The sequence below is a fragment of the Staurois parvus genome, unplaced genomic scaffold, assembly GCF_062004578.1.
Source record: "Staurois parvus isolate SC_StPar_1 unplaced genomic scaffold, SC_StPar_1.0 ptg000947l, whole genome shotgun sequence".
NCBI classification, from domain to species: Eukaryota; Metazoa; Chordata; class Amphibia; order Anura; family Ranidae; genus Staurois; species Staurois parvus.
The window spans coordinates 384383-401850 of record NW_028318743.1 but is presented as its reverse complement, the minus strand read 5'-3'; the positions used below and the strand labels follow the sequence as shown (position 1 = coordinate 401850).

General features: G+C 42.6%; 1 protein-coding gene across 1 annotated transcript; it reads left to right on the top strand.

The window, feature by feature from the left end:
• Positions 1-541: 541 nt before the first annotated feature.
• On the top strand, positions 542-15675 carry LOC149441788 (proteinase-activated receptor 1-like). Its single transcript, XM_089656892.1, has 4 exons — positions 542-596; positions 740-907; positions 2875-2901; positions 14570-15675. Exons 1-4 carry the CDS (start codon positions 542-544, stop codon positions 15568-15570), a joined length of 1251 nt encoding a protein of 416 aa, XP_089513018.1. The 3' UTR covers positions 15571-15675.
• The last annotated feature ends 1793 nt before the right edge of the window (positions 15676-17468 follow it).

Sequence of the window (17468 nt, the reverse complement as noted above, 5' to 3'; positions counted from 1 at the left end):
CAATGCATTGCACCAGCAGTAATATATATAATATGTGGGACACAACTAGTAACAATTGTATTGCTGGAACCATTTGTACTATTCTTTTGTAGAACAAGATGGAGAGTTCGTTTTACCTGGGGGAGGTTTATACTTACATATGGGAAGAAGGTAATACAATAAATACGGCTTCATCCTACCGGGATATTTTAGCAACAAAGTAAAACCTTGTTAGCTCTGCGTTCTAATTTATTATTATTTATTAAACATGAAGTTTATTCAATTTACCAGTGGTGGAAGCTAGTGGTGTTACACCCCGCAGTCTTTTCTGTCTTTTAAAGAGCCCACTGGTGAGATCCCTGCAATGAACTCCGGAACCTGTACACTTGTTTTCCCCTTTATGAGGGGCTCCCACCATCCCTGAGTTGAGTTCCCTGGTCTGTACACCTGCTGTGCTCTTTATGAAGGGTTCCTGGTATAATAGTCCTAGCTGAGCTCAGCCTTGTATCCATGCATTGATCTTGTTCACCCTGCTTATATTTTTTAATTGTTAGCTTGGGTAATGGCCCTCATGGTGCTCAGCTGGGCTGCCTTGTACAGTAGATTAGTCTATACAGGTATAGCATCATTCTCTTTGTATACCATCTCTAGCCATGTCCAGCCTTGTCTCCTATGTATGCCATCCTCTGATGATACATCATTTGTCTTCTTACAGTTGGCAGTCATGCTCACATGTAATCTATGTGTTTTTGGTTTACAGATGGGACTGACATAGGAGACTTTGTGTCTCTAAAATCCTTGGTTACCCCACTTGGACATTCATTTACTTCTGAAGCAGTGATATTGAAGATTGGTCCCAATGTGAGCGTTGTGCTCCAAGATGTCCAGGTTCAGGCCTTTACACTGGAAGGGGATCATTTCACAAATGGTAAGCCACTCCGGGATGATGATATTGACTCTCGTTATGTAGCATTTTACCTGAATCTTTACCTCATGGGGATCTGATCTCACCATTGCAGATGGGATCACCAAACTCTGCAGAATCATCTCATCCAGTTGTTTGTTACATTTTCCTTTATTTTATTAACATCTTTGCTTTTCATTCATCTTCCTATGTCAGGGGCACAGCATTTTCTGATACAGAGGTCATGTCTCGGCTCCCTCACCTTCCCCTAACCTTCTCCTCTTTACTGTCTACACCATCCAGAGGAGACCTGGAGCAAGGGGCATTAATGGCCTTTCTTTTGCATATTCTTCTTGCCAGGCTGACCCTCCTCCGCAGACCCTGAACAGTTTGCAGATCAGGACTTTTGTCCTTACTATAAACTTGTGACATGTTTGTTCTAAGTCAGTGTTGGAGGAAGTCCGAAGGTCAGAACTAGCCTAGGAGAATTAACATTTTCAGTAAATCACCCGCGACATCCAATGTATTTTACCTTGAAGAAGGGAAGCTGAAGTACAACAATTAGTGATGGGCCGAACACCCCCCTTCAGTTCAAACCTACAGAATGTTTGATCGCAAACTTCAAACAGGAACAATTTACTGAGCGGTATCTTACTACATCTGAGTATGTGATAAGATACGCTCAATTACTAAAATACGTCATGAGTTATATCATTAAGTCATGCAGTATTTTAGTAGTGAGACATTCATTCACATTTCAGCTGTTAGTGGGGTTCCCCGCTGACAGCTGAATGTAAAAAGAATTGTTGGCATTGCCCGACAATTAAAAAAATGTAAAAAAAAAAAAAAACGATGTGGGGTTTCCCTGTCCATACCAAGCCCTTCAGGTCTGGTATGGATTTTGAGGGGAAACCCCACACTAAATTTTTTATTTTTTTTAAATGACGTGAGGGTTCCCCCCCAAAATGCATACCAGACCGTTATCCGAGCATGCATCCTGGCAGGTCAGGAAAAGGAGGGGACAAGCGAGCACCACCCTCCCCCTACTGAACCATACCAGGCCACATGCCCTCAAATAGGGGGGTTTGCTTGTTGATGGGGCCTCTTCCCCACAACCCTGGGCTGTGGTTGTGTGAGTCTGCAGGCGGGGGCTTATCAGAAATCTGGAAGCCCCCTTTAACAAGGGGCTCCCCAGATCCCAGCCCCCCCCCCCATGTGAATGAGTATGCTACCCATTCACAAAAAAAAGTGTAGTGTAAAAACGACAAGAGACAGTCTTTGACAAGTCCTTTATTAAATATAAAAATTTTAAAAAATGTCCCCCGAAGTGGATCCAACGTCACTCATGATAATACTATACACTGTCACTGCACTAATGACACCGGCTAGGAAGGGGTTAACATCCAGGGTGATCAAGGGGTTAAATGTGTGCCTAACTATACGTAATGTCTGTACAGTGTGCTGCCTATACTAAAAGATCTTTCAGCAAAGCAGGGATGAGAAACTGACAGATGGCTCCCTCTGTACAGAACTCTGTGTGGTAAGAGGACCTGTCATGTTATTATGGACAGGATCGGGGTAAGAGGACCTGCCATGTTATTATGGACAGGATTGGGATAAGAGGACCTGTCATGTTATTATGGACAGGATCGGGGTAAGAGGACCTGCCATGTTATTATGGACAGGATCGGGATAAGAGGACCTGTCATGTTATTATGGACAGGATTGCGGTAAGAGGACTTGTCATGTTATTATGGACAGGATTGGGGTAAGAGGACCTGTCATGTTATTATGGACAGGATTGGGAGAAGCGGTCTCTATACTGATCAATCAATTTACTGTTCATTACTCTTGAAGTTTCAAATAATAATGATTAACATGGATAGAAGAAGGTAAAATAATAATAAATGAAAACAATTGTGTAATAAAATAACTGAATTGTATGATCTTATTGTACGATTCTCTAACACTTTCCTCTTACACTTTTGCAGATAATAAATCTACGTTTGTTGTCCTGGGTAAGGAACTTATTATACAACGTAACTTAATATATATCACATTACTGTCCTGACATCAGTTATGTCGGCATGTTTTGTTTGTTTTTGCCCTGGGATGGGGTCACTTTAGTTCCAGAACTGGTGGTCTGCATATCATCTAATGTTACCATGATCAGCATACCTGGGATTGGGGTAAGAGGACCTGTCATGTTATCAGGTAGCTTTATACAGCGAAAACATTTTTCAGATTTCTACATATTTAATTCACTATTTGTTTGAAAAGTATACAATTTCCTCTTCTCGACTATATCCTTCAAACGTGCATTTCTATATTTGATCCATTTTCCCAAGATATTGTCGTTCCCACCAGAGTTATATTTCCAATCCATTTGCTTATGCAGTGCATTCCACACTCTTAGTACCTTACGTGTCAAAGTTCTAGTGTTTTCATCTACGATGCGAAACTTATGTGGTATACAAATAATCTTCTCTAATTGTGCCTTACTTAAAAATCCTTCCATATTTACCCGACATTTCCCTATGTGTCCAATCTACAATACCTGAAAGTAATACCGAATAATAGTATTTCCTAAAATTAGGCAGGTTTAACCCCCCATTCCCTTTTTTTTACACAAAACTTCATTTATTTCTTGGTTTCTTATTAGCCCATATAAACCTGAGTATCACTTTCTTTATTGTCCCAAAGAAAGACCCTTGTATACTGTATATACTGGGAGCATGTGAAACTTATACAAAATTTTTGGCACTATCATCATCTTTACCAAATTTGTACGACCTATCCAGGAGGCCCATCCCCTTGAAAGTCTCCCCAGCTCACCCTTTATTTTGTTTATTAATGGAATATAATTTGCCTGGTATAAATTCATTATTGATGATGTTAACTTTATACCCAAATAACTTAATTCCCTTTCCTTCCAGGAAAATGGGAATTCTTTTTGTAGGGCCTGCTTCTCTATCTTTGAGAGACTAAAATTCAAGATCTCTGACTTTGAGGGGTTTATCTTCAGATTTAATAACTCTCCATATTGTTTTAGTAGTCTCATTAAATTTGGTAGCGATAATCTGGAGTTCACTATATAGAACAACAGGTCATCTGCGTAGGCTGCTACCTTATGTTCCACTTCGCCTATTTTAATTCATGTTACATCTACACTTTTTCTGACCATTGCTAATAAGGGTTCCAGAGATGTTAGAAATAACAGGGGGAAAAGTGGACATCCCTGTCTTGTACCATTATTCATTTTAAAAAAACTGTGAAAGGGACCCGTTTACCTTTACAGCAGCTGATGGGCCACTATAAAGCCCTTTTGTCCACTTTAACATTTGGGGCCCTAATCCCAGCACCTCTAACATGTCAATCATAAATCCCCAATCTGCCCTATCAAAAGCTTTTTCAGCAATAATCAACAAAATTATTGCTGCCAGCTTCTCTCTCTTTGCTTTTTGTAAAAGAAGTAGTGATCCTCAGGCCATTGTCCCTCCCTTCTCTGCCCGGAATGAATCCCACCTGATCCAGGTGTATCCATTCCGGCATCAGTTCTTTCATCCTACGTTCCCATATAACTCTGTGTCTATATTTAGTAATGATATAAATCTATAGTTGATGCATTGTGCTCCATCTTTCTCTTCTTTGAGTGTAATTGCTATATAATCTTGCAGTGATTTTTCTCTCATTCCCAACCCTTCTCCGAATACGTTCATATATGCGCCTATTCTAGGGACCAGTATATCTTTAAATTACTTATAATAGCCCACTGTATGTCCATCGGGGCCTGGGATCTTTCCTGCTGCCATACTCTTTAATGCCAAAATAATTTCCTTTTGAGAAATAGCTCTCTCTAGAGCCTCTAGCTTTTCTTTTGGGATTCTTGGTTTGCCAGCCTGCTATAACTATTTCTGCTTTTTTCCTTTCCTTTCCTCCTCTGTTTCTTTCTGGTCCTCCTTCTTTACATTGTACAACCTACTATAGTATTTTTTAAATATATTAGCAATGTCAGTGGTGGAATATACCAATTCTCCTTTTTCATCTTTAATTTTTCTTTATTATTCTTTGATTTCTTTTCCTTTAGTCTTTTCATTAGGTATTTCCCTGGTCCATTCCACCACTGATACCATTCTTTTGAGTCTCTTTTAAAAATCCTCCTTGTTTTCAATTCCATAAGATCTTTTAGTTCTTCTCTTTAAAGGGTTATCTTCCGATATATATCCAAGTCCAATTTCTTTTTGTGTAACTGTTCTAGGTTATACAACTCCTCCGTCACAAGCCTTATTTTTTTTCTCCCGATCTTTCTTTTTTCCTCCCCCATCGAGATCAAAATTCCCCTGATATATGCCTTGTTTGCCTCCCATATTGTTGCAACTGATACCTCCTCAGTCTCATTCAGTGTAAAAAATTGCTCTATTTCCTTCCATAACCTTTTCTCCAAATCCGGGTCTTGTATGAGCATTTCCTTTAATCTCCACATAGTTATTCTATTCTGTTCCCCTCCTATACATAGTCTCATTGTGACAGGTGCATGATCCGACACAGACATAACCTCTATATTAGACTTAACCAATGACTCCAATTGTCTGTGTTCGATCATTATGTAGTCCAATTGTGAATACGATCTGTGCGCTGAAGAGAAAAAGGTATAATCCCTTTCTCTTGCATGTTTCATTCTCCATGTATCTATCAATTGATGCTGATGTCATTTTTTTTTCAACAATTTTAATTTTCTAGCACCTACTCTCTGCGCACTTGATGAGGTATCCATCCATGGATCCAAACAAAAATTAAAGTCTCCTGCCACAATCAGACTACCCCGTTTTCTTAACATACTCTCCAGAAATACTACTGGTATGTTATTTGAGCAATAAATGTTCACTAACGTACAGTCAACTCCTTGTAATTTTCCTCTCAGAAAAAGAAACCGACCTTCTGGGTCTACCAGTCTCTCTTCCAGAGTGAAACTTACATGTTTTGAGAACCCAATTGCTACTCCTTTGGCTCTTTTTGTTGATGAATCGGCATAGTACCAGGTTGGATAATACCTTGAATATAACTTAACATTTGTGTCATGTGATATATGTGTCTCTTGTAGAAACACTACATCCATAGAGTATTGGTGGATTTCCCTAAGTAATTATATCTTTCAGTCGGGGAGTTTAATCCTTTCACGTTACAGGTTATAAAATTGATCAAACTCATTTCAAAAGCTATGTCCCTTCACTATACTTCCCTCCAAAGGGATACAAACCTAGATAATTTAGAACAAGGACCTTCCCCTCCCCTCTGCTTCCCTCCTCCCATCCCTCCCCCCTCCAGTCCACCCACCATCCTCCCCCCTCCCACCTTCCCTTTCCTTTTCTTATGTTACTTTTTAGAAAACCCTGGCCTAAATATTGCCCTAGAATCTGTCATGGGGCAGGAATCCCACTGGCGATTCCTATGTTAGGGTGAGGCTCTAAACACACATGCCCACTCCGCTCCCTATCTCACAGCATAGGGGATCTAGAGTTTGGCCTCCAAATGTCCCGCCATTTCCTTCTCATCTTCTTCATAGTTCCTACTGCCTATCTAACCCTCCTACTTTCTCAAACAAGGGCACTGCAACCCCTGTGTGGTAAAAAGAGTGGGGAGAGGCAGAGAGAGAGGAGAAGAAAAACAAACCCTTTTTGGGGCATAGGCGGGACTGGGGGGGGGTCAAATGCACCTGTATCTCCATTTTCCCCTCTACTTCTTCCACTCATGTCAATATTCAACCCAGATCATTACGTATTGCATTTCATAGACATCTCCAGTTTCGCAAAACATTTCCGCCATTTCAGATTTTGTGGGTAATTGTGACATAGCTCCCTGATGTTCCAAAACACTTTGTTCTGTTACGCTATCCACATTTATCAGTTCGTTAGTCTGACTCGCTTCTTGTGTCCCAAATGACAATCTCGATTGATGTCCCACTCCTTTTATAGTTCTCTCCAGGGTTAAATCCTCCAGACCTTTCTCCTGCAGGGGCAAATATTTCCTTATTGTACTAGTGTTTGCATTTTCTTGAGGGGTTTTTGCCCCCCCCCCCTTTAGCTGATCTACTCTTCATCTCTTTAGGCTTTGCTGCTGACTTTATTACTCTATTAGTGCACAACTGCAGTATTATCATATTTTTTTCTGTTGACTTTTACATCTCTTATTGTGTTAGTTTGGGAGCAGGAGTGATCTAATCAGTCCTGCCAATTACTGAGAACCCCAGCAAATATAGTCCTCCGCCCCCCCCCCCCCCCCGTGTTCAGGTGTGCTTTAGATTGCAACAATTACATCAGATACTACAAAAGATTAAGTGTCCTGCCGTTACCCACGGCAACTCACCACCACCTTCCGTGCCAACCGAATAGTATCATTCTATCCCAGAGCACCTTCGGTCCCAGCCGTGGCCTCCGAACCAGGTTCCAAATGAGTCTAGGTGAATCAGTGGGGGGTCTCTATATATCAAGTGACCTGGGGTGTCTCGGGGTCTCCCAAGACTACTGTCTCAATCCAGAGGGAATCTCCTCCAGTGCACTGCCTCCTCTTCATCCACAGAGCCTCACCGCTCTCCTGGACCTTTGGGACAATTTATCACATTCACAATTACCTCCACAGTCACATGGGCAGGCACATGGACGCTCTCACCGTCCCCTTCTCCTACAATGCCGCCACCTCCTGCTCCCAAACTGTGGGGGTCCTGTGGCTCCAGTGCACCTCACCAGCCACTGCCACCCGTCGGCTCTCCTAGGGTCTCAACTCCGGCCACCACTGACACTGCCTCCTGTCATCACCAAGACCACCCAGTCTCAAAGTCACCGCACCAGCCTGGGCTTCAGGTAAGACAGCTCCGGAACATAGTCTTGTATGTGGTGGGCATCTGGAGTTCCTGCTCCTCACAGTGCCATGTTCAAGTCCCTCCCCCCTCTAGGATTTTCTGTCTTGAGACTGTAAAAGTGGGATTCATCATGTCTCTTCTCTCTGATGGACCACAGTCCAGTCCTATCAACTCAGTCTCTGCATTCTTCAAAGCCATGTTGCAACTTTACAATGACCCCCAGCGAATGGCCACCGCTGGAGCTGCTCTTCACACTCTACCACAGGGGAGCTGGCTTGTAGAAGATTATACTGTTGAGTTCCAGAAGTGGTCAGCAGACATACACCGCGTTCCAAATTATTATGCAAATTCTATTTAAGTGTCACAAAGATGAAATATTTTGTTTTTTAGTTTAACTCATGGATGGCATTGTGTGTCAGGGCTCTTTTGATCACTGAAAACAATCTCGGACACCTGTGATAATTAGATTGGCAGGTGAGCCCAATTTAATGAAAAACTACTAAAGGAGGGCGTTCCACATTATTAAACAGGATCTCTCTGCTGCCGAAAAGAGTGAAATAGTTCAATGCCTTGGACGAGGTATGAAAACATTCGATATTTCACGAAAACTTAAGCGTGATCATTGCACTATGAAGAGATTTGTGGCTGATTCAGAGCACAGACGGGTTGGTGCAGATAAAGGCACATTGAGGAAGATTTCTGCCAGATCCATGCATCAGATCAAGAGAGCAGCTGCTAAAATCCCATTACATAGCAACAAACAGATATTTGAAGCTGCTGATGCCTCTAGAGTCCCACGGACATCAAGGTGTAGAGTCCTCCAGAGTCTTGCAACTGTGCATAAACCTTTTATTCGGCCACCACTAACCAATGCTCACAAGCAGAAATGGCTGCATTGGGCAGAAAAATACATGAAGACTAATTTTCAAACAGTCCTGTTCACTGATGAGTGCCGTGCAACCTTGGATGGTCCAGATGGATAGAGTAGTGGATGGTTGGTGGATGGCCACCCTGTTCCAATAAGGCTGCGACATCAGCAAGGCGGTGGTGGAGTCATGTTTTGGGCCGGAATCATGGGAACAGAGTGGGTCGGCCCCTTTAGAGCCCCCGAAGGTGTAAAGATGACCTCTCCAAAGTATGTGGAGTTTATGACTGACCACTTTCTTCCCTGGTACAGAAGGAAGAACTATGCTTTCCGTAATAAAATCCTCTTCATGCATGACAATGCAACATCTCATGCTGCAAAGAATACCTCTGCATCAATGGCTGTTATGGGGATAAAAGGAGAGAAAGTCATGGTGTGGCCTCCATCCTCCCCTGACCTCAATCCTATTGAGAACCTTTGGAGCATCCTCAAGCAAAAGATCTATGAGGGTGGGAGGCAGTTTACATCCAAACAGCAGCTCTGGGAGGCTATCCTGACATCTTGCAAACAAATTCAAGCAGAAACTGTCCAAAAACTCCCAAGTTCAATGGATGCAAGACTTGTGAAGCTGCTATCAGATAAGGGGTCCTATGTTACAATGTAACGTGACCGCTTCAAATGTTTAAAAAGTTAAAATGTTGTTAAATTTTGATTGAAATAGCTTTTGATTTCAGTAAATCTGCTGCAAACACAACAAATGACAATTTTCAGTTTTTTACAACCTAGAAAGTGTTTTGAAACTTCCTGTGTGGAATAATTTGGAACAAAAATCCTGTTATTAGGAGGTTTGTTCAATAAAATGTGAATTGTACTCTTAATAGTTGTAACATGAGAATTCTGCTGACTGTTATTTACATCAATTATTTAGGTAAATGAGAAAAATATAATTTGCATAATAATTTGGAACACGGTGTAGGTTGGAACAAAGCAGCTCTCGAATATTAGTTCTGGCTAGGTCTGTCTAAAGCACTCAAGGATGAGCTGGACAGGATAGAGACTCCTGTTACACTTGAAAACCTCATCCAACTGGCCATTCAGCTTAACTGTTATCTGCATGAATGACGATCTGAACAGACACACTTTTACAGGCCTACCTGGATACAACCCTAGGTTCCTCCTGCTACTACAGCTATTTCTGCTCCACCTCCAGTGGTCTTCTCTGAGGAGGAACCTATGCAAATCGACCTGGTATGTTCTGCCCTGACTCCTGAGAGTAGCTGGCAGGCCAATCTCTGTCTCTACTGTGGAGGAACCAGACATTTTCTATGCAACTGCCCAGTGAGGTACAGTAAGTCCTCATCACAGTGCCCTGCTTATTTTCAAGTTTCTGGACCTTCTCCAGCTCATGTCATTCTTCCCATCTTGTGGTAGGAGGGAAAATCAAGCTTCAGGCATACGTATATTTATTTTGGTGCATGTAGCTGACTTTTGGAAATTACTCTAGCAAAAAAGCTACAGATTCCACTCAGTCTCATGAAACAGAGACTTACTATAAACCTGAGTGATGGCACAATTCCCAGGGCCTATTACCCAAGAGACTGTACCTATTTTTACCATGAATGATTCGGGTCATCAAGAATTTCTATGCTTTGATTGTCACACGTTAGTCTGCAGTTTCTTGCTTGTGTATTCTTACCTCTTTGCTGCAGTGATTTTCCTGCCCTGATTCCTTTCACATATGTGGTTTAGCCGTGTTCACCTATGGGCGTTGCCTACTATTCTGTGGGTTTTATTCCCTTCCCTTCCTGGCCCGCCTCCTAGTTTGCTTGCCTATTTAAGACATGCTCAGTCTAGCCCACATGGTCTGAGCAACTTCACAGTTCTCTGAGCTCCTGTTCATTGTTACTTGTGTATCCTGTGTCTGACTACCCATGTACCGACCCCGCCTTGGTTCGCCATCTGCATTTGTTTGCTACCCGTCCTGACCTCAGCTTGTCTCTTGGATTTCCTTTTGTCTGCTGCTCGCTGTACTCTGCACATGCAAGTGGTCTCCGCATCCTCAGCTAGGTGTACCTGGGGGCCACAACCTGATTCCAGCTTGCTGGTGAAGAAGCAGGCTGGGGCTTAGACTCAGTGCCCTAGGGAAGACCTAGTGATCTACAAGGGATCACTACCACAGACACTTGACATTGAAGTGCTATGCTCACTCATGTTCCCTGTAATTCTTGGGATCCCATGGCTGCAGGCCTACAACCCCAAGATCAACTAGCCAAATGGGGAGACTACATTTACACTGGTGTACTGGCGTGAGCACTGCTCTGCCCTCAATCCACTAACCTTTTCACATAAAATGGTCTTGTCCACACTATGAAAGTGTGGACTTTACACAAAGGCAGAGAAATTTGAATTTGAGAAGCAATCTATTCAATTCTTGGGTCTAATAATATCCAAAGATGGGATTGCCATGGGTCCTCAAAAAGTGTCTGTTATTTGATAAAAAGGGTATACACATTTGTGGGCTTTGCCAATTTTTATCAGGGATTCATTAAAGGTTTCTCAACTATCATGGCCCCAATCACTCGTCTGTACACCCATCAGTATAAATGATTCCAGTGGACTCGAGGTCCAAGTGGCCTTTGAAAAATTAAAAGCCTTGTTCACCTCTGCTTCAGTGCTACAGCATCCAGGCCCTACTTTACTCTATGTCCTGGAGGTTGACGCCTCAGAGGTAACACCAGGAGAAGTTCTATCACAGCACCAAGGGCCCAAGGCATTGCTCCACCCAGTGTTTTTTTTCTCATGGAACTTGAGCCAAGCCCAAAGGAATTATGATGTAGGTGATCTCAATACGTTTTGTTGCTACAACCTAATCTGAAGACATCCACCGAGCAAGCTTCTGTCCAATGCTCTGAATCCAAAGTCCACTCTTTGAGGAAACAAGGGGGGCTTTTTTGGCACAAGGACAGATTTTTGAACCTCAATAGGTAAGATTCCAGGTTCTCAAGACTTTAATGATCACCAATTAGCTGGACATTTTGGGGAATGCAAGACAGTTGAACGCATCCAAAGGTCATTTTAGTGGCCCAGTCTAGACTGTAAAGACTATGTGGGGTCTTGTGCAACCTGTCTTCACAGCAAGGGTAGCAACACTAAGGCTTGGGGCTTGTTAAGACCACTGCCAGTTTCAAATTGTCCTTAAAGAATGCCATCCATGGACTTAATAGTGGCCATTCTGGCAGTAGTGAATCAATTGTTCAAAATGGACCATTTTCTACCAATGGTGGATACACCCTTGGCCACAGACACAGCATGTACATTTTTCAAAGAAATAGTGAGACTTCATGGTCTGCCAAACAGCAGTGTCTCTGACAGAGGTGTGCAATTCACTTCCAGATTTTGGAGAACCCTTTGCAAGGCTTTGAAAACTAAGGTCTGCCTATCATCCCCAAAGTAGTGGCCAGACAGAAAGGGCCAACAAGACTTTGGAACAATACCTCCGGTGTGTTTTTCTACCTTCTCTCAAGACCATTGGGTTTCTCTTCTTTTTGCTGAATCTGCATGCAACAATTCTGTTCATGCCACCAATAACCAATTTCCATTTCCATCCAATTTCACCCCTCCCTCATGGCAGACATTATTCTAGAAACGTCTGTGCCTGCAGTCTAGGACAGGCTAACTTGTATTCAAATAAATTACTGCGTAATTCAGGAAACCATACAAAAGGCACAAGAGGATTATAAAAATCACTATAAAAAGGAAAATGAAAAGAAGGGAGAATCCAATCTTGAAGGTTAGACAAGGTTGGGCTGTCCATGGCTAACTTGAAACTCTTCTTCCTATCTTGGAACTTAGGACCAAGATTTATTGGGCCATTCCAGATAAAGAGGGAAATAAATCCTGTGGCATATGAACTTTCACTACTGCATTCTTATAAAATTCACCCAGTCTTCCACATTTCCCTTCTCAAACTAGCTGCTCCAGGTCTTTTTCCAGATAGAGAAGATCCACCTCCGCCACCAGTCACAGTTGGGGAAGAAACAGAATTCGAGGTGGAATCAATTCTGGACTGAGGCAAAGGAAACAGATTCAATATCTTAATAAGTGGAAGGGGTATGCAACCAAGGAAAACCCAAGCTTTTAAATTAAGAAATACCCTGAAAAATTTTAATGCGTGTGCATCCTGAGGCTGCTCATTGGGGGGGGGTGCATTATCAGGGTGTAAGCCAGGGAAGGAACATGTAGAGACCTGGCACATCTTCCAATATCGAACACGGCCATGCTCATTTGCACAGGAATGTGTGCAAACATAGTAGGTCAGCATTGGGCCGCGCTTGTGCATGCTGGTGCAGTCTTGTGCGCATTGGCACAAGCTACACACAATAGTTCCTGGTGCCCTCTGGCCTTTATAAGGATGGCAGATGCAGTCAGACATTGCTGACTGGTCTTCAGATCCCTGTAACCTGTGTTTCTGTGTGCTATATATTCTCGGATTCACAGATATCTGACTCAGCTTGCTTCTGGACTGATCCCTTGCTTCTCTCCTGGCTCTGACCTCGGCTTGCTCCATGGACTTGCTGTTGTCTGCTCCCTGTGTATGATACTGGCTTGCCTCAGACTACAGTTCTGTTTATGCTTCTGCCTGACTAGCATGAGTGAGCTTTGGTTTCTGTTCCTGACTACGTCTCCTGTCCAGCCCTATCTATTCAGATGTGCCTGCATGTTCCAGTGTGCCACCTGTACCAGCTGCCATTACCGCCTGACTATGTTTTCTGAAAGGGCTTCATCACCAAAGACCCATCTGGCAACAGCACAGCTTGCAACCTGTGCACCTTTGGGTCCCCTGGGCCTCAAGAGAAAAACCCTCTCATCACTTCAGACAGACCAGGTACGTGACAACAATTATCAGTTCCTCCCATCATGCCAGGCTACTAGGCGTAATCCTTGACTCTGACCTCCCCTTCTGGCTCCACATCCAATCACTGTCCACAGCTTGTGATCTTCACCTCTTAACTGTTTCCAGAATATGTCCCTCTCTTAATCAATGACACCACCAAGCTACTAATTCACTCCCTGGTTATTTCCAGCCTTGACTATTGCCACTCCCTCCTCACTGGCCAACCGCTTTACAGACTATCATCTACAGTCTATTGTCAATGCTGCTGCCAGGCTCATCCACCTCAACAACCATTCAGTGTCCCTCCACTGGCTTCCACTCCCCCAATATATAAATTCCAAAATACTATTATAAACATGCAGAGCCATCCACAACTCTGCCTTGAGCTACATCACTAACCTCATCTCAAATTATCACCCAACTCATCCTCTCCAGTCCTCCAAAGACTTCCGGCTCTCTGGCTCCCTCTTCACCTCTCCCATGCTCATCACCAAGACCTCTCCAGAGCCTCTTCCATCCTCTGGAGCTCTCTACCCAATCTTCCCAGCTAAACTTTGTCAATCTGCTCTTCCCTCAAAAACTATTTCCTTTTGTATCACGTGTCCCTCCCTTTTGGATGATATGAGAATGTTCTTTGAGCATTGTATTGAATTGTATTGTAACTGCACTGTCTCCCTTTATTTTGTGAAGTACTACACAAACTGTTGGTGCTATATAAATCCTAAATAATAATATGCAGAGAATTCCACTCACAAGATGTGATTTGTGAGCTCCTTTCATTGCACTAGTACAGTGATCCCAGATGCTGTGATGGTGCTCCTCAGGGGTGGGTGCATGAAAACCAGGGTTCAGAGGAAGTGGGTTCCTGTCATTTAATCCCTTTGAAGACTGCCAAATTGTAGTCACCAAAAGGAGTTACTGGGGGGAGCATCTTCATGTTGAGAGTGGTTTTTGTCCTTTTACTAATTGTGGCCAATTAATTTTATTTTTTAAGTCGGAGTTCTGATTTACAGAAAAGGTGCATGTATATGGACCATTTATTGACGATATTATTATGCTTTTACTTTCTAGAAATGCCTGAAAATTATGAGCTCTTCTGGAGTGTACATTACTTAATCAGACATTGGAGTGTGACCAGGCTTGCCCCATCTATCTATATTGTTGTGTTCCTTATGGGTCTTCCTCTCAATATCATGGCGATCGTCATGTTCCTGGTGAAGATGAAGGTCAGGAAGCCGGCAGTGGTCTACATGCTGAACCTCGCCTCTGCAGATGTCCTCCTTATTGGTGTCCTGCCTTTCTATATTGTCTACCGATTTTCAGGATATAAGTGGATCTTCGGAGAAGGAATGTGTCGCTTTGTCACAGCTGCATTTTACTGTAACATGTACTGTTCCGTCCTGCTCATGACAAGTATCAGTGTGGACCGTTTCCTGGCCATAGTCTACCCTGTGTGGTCTCTCCGCTGGCGCACAGTGACCCGAGCCTGGTGGGTGTGTGGTGTCATCTGGGTCATCTCATTGGCCACCACTGTGCCTCTTATCATAAGAAAACAAACCATGTTTGAGCCTCTACTAGATATCACAGCATGTCATGATATTCAGCATTTTGGGTTTCATTTTCACTTTGGTTTTACCTATTTCTCCATCGTTTTCCCACTTTTTAATTTCTTACCATTATTCATTACAACTTTCTGTTACATTGGAATCATCCGCAGTCTCAGCAGATCAACATTCGATCGCACACATAAAAGATCCCGAGCTATCCGCCTCACCGTGGTTGTGCTGAGTGTGTTTGTCCTTTGTTTTGGCCCAACAAATGTCATCTATTTAATTCACTACGCACAAATGGGAAAGTATGGGGACTACTCTGTGTATCTTCCCTACACCCTCTCTTCCAGTATCAGCAGTATAAACTGTTGTCTGGATCCTCTTATCTATTATTTTGCATCCTCTGATTGTCAGAGACACGTCTACAGCTTGTTGCGCTGTAAGAAAGATTATCGACCTCCAGTAGAAAGAAAAGAGAACCCCTGTACTAAAAGATCAGCAACCAGAGAGGACGCAGTCTGATCAGCTCATTAACTGAGAATGAGTTATATTAACCACCTCTCTTTATTTGATCTCAGTCATTTTCTTAATGCATTCCCTGCATTAGGGTAAAAAACACTCCACTGTTTCCCCCATCTGTAAACAATTACAACCCTTGGCAAAAAGTATGGAATCACCACTCTTGGAAAATGTTCATTCAGTTGTTTAATTGTGTAGAAAAAAAAAATAATCACAGGCACACCTCAAAACTATTTTCATTTAACATTCCAACCTTCTGGTTTAAGAAACACTTAAAAGAAAAAAAAAGAAAGAAAACTGTTTTTGCAGATCGAGCAGAGGTATAAAATATGGAATCACTCAATTTTGAGGAAAATATTATGGAATCATGAAAAAACACTCCAGTAAACTGTTGTGTTACACTATTTGATTTATTATTATTTCTCTGTGACCATCACTTACTTATCATTGTTCTGTGTCTTTAAGCTGTCTCCTCCTGTCTAAACTGAGCTCTTTCTCACACCGTACTTGTGTATACCCCTCCCCACTGCCTCTCTGGTAGTCATTTTACATTATCCTGTTCTCCTGTATGCATCTTTCCATGAGGCTTGAAACATTAACATTTTTCTACCTATGATTATCTTCCATTAAACAGAACATTCAAATGGTTTTTCTGACATCCTCAACATGTGAGTTTATTCATTGAGTTAAACTGTCTGACCCGATGCAAGGGATAGACTTAATACCACGTTGTATAGTTGTACACATCACTGGAGATAGAGTTTTTAGTCTAGTAGTTGAGTCATAACATACACTAATAGTACTTTGTTGCACCACCTCAGGCTTATATATCTCTGAGGCATGGATTTAACTATCGATAAACAGCATTCTTCATCAATGTGGCTCCAACTTTCTCTTATTGCAGTTGCAAGATCAGCTTTGCAGGTTGGAGCCTTGTCATGAACCATCTTCTTTCATTTCCACCATAGATTTTCAATTGGATTGAGATCCGGACTATTTACAGGCCACACCATTGACATTAGATGTCTTTCTTGAAGGAAAGTTTTCACGGCTTTTGCCCTATGGCAAGATGCATTATTATCCTGAAACATTATGTCATCGGCACCAAACATCCTTTCAATTGATGGAATAAGAAAAGTTCCAAAATCTCAATATAAACATGTGCATTTATTGAAGATGTAATGACTGTCATCTCCCCCGTACCTTTACCTGACATGCACCCCATATCATCAGGAAATTTGCATGTTTTCTTCAGGCAGTCGTCTTTATACATTTCATTGGACCTGCACCAAACAAATGTTCCAGCATCATCACCCTGCCCAATGCAGATTTGTGATTCATCACTGAATATTACTTTCATCTAGCCATCCACAGTCCATGATTGCTTTTCTTTAGGCCCCTGTAACTTTGTTTTTTCTGTTTAGGTGTTAATGATGGTTTTCATTTGGCTTTTCTGTATGTAAATCCCATTTCCTTTAGGCGATGTCTTACAGTTCAGTCACAGACATTGACTCAAGTTTCTGCGCATTTGTTCCTCTTTTTTTTTGTGCATTTTCTGTTTTCAAGGCATATTGCTGTAAGTTTTCTATCTTGACTCTTTGATGTCTTCCTCAGTGGTGTATTTAGCCCTAGGCAACACAAAAATCCCCCCCCCCCGCAGAGAGAGCCTGACCAACAACACCCCTGTCCCCCACCCAAGAGAGCCTTCCACTACCAGTGCCCCCCATACACCAGCCACCATCGCCCACGGCATGAGAGGAAGACACTCACCTTCACAGCTCTGGACATCACTGGGAACAAGAGTCGGGCTGTGCATACACCGTCATGAAACTCTCGGAGCCCACCAGGTCCCCATGTGTCCCTTCTTCCGAGGGGCAGTGCTGCCTCCCTAAAAAATACCT

Excerpts from the sequence above, each read along its gene's own strand:
- LOC149441788 (XM_089656892.1), top strand. The coding sequence starts at position 542 with ATGGCCCTCATGGTGCTCAGCTGGGCTGCCTTGTACAGTAGATTAGTC. Across the intron at positions 908-2,874 it reads AGGGGATCATTTCACAAATG|ATAATAAATCTACGTTTGTT; the intron begins GTAAGCCACTCC and ends ACACTTTTGCAG. Across the intron at positions 2,902-14,569 it reads ATCTACGTTTGTTGTCCTGG|AAATGCCTGAAAATTATGAG; the intron begins GTAAGGAACTTA and ends TTTACTTTCTAG.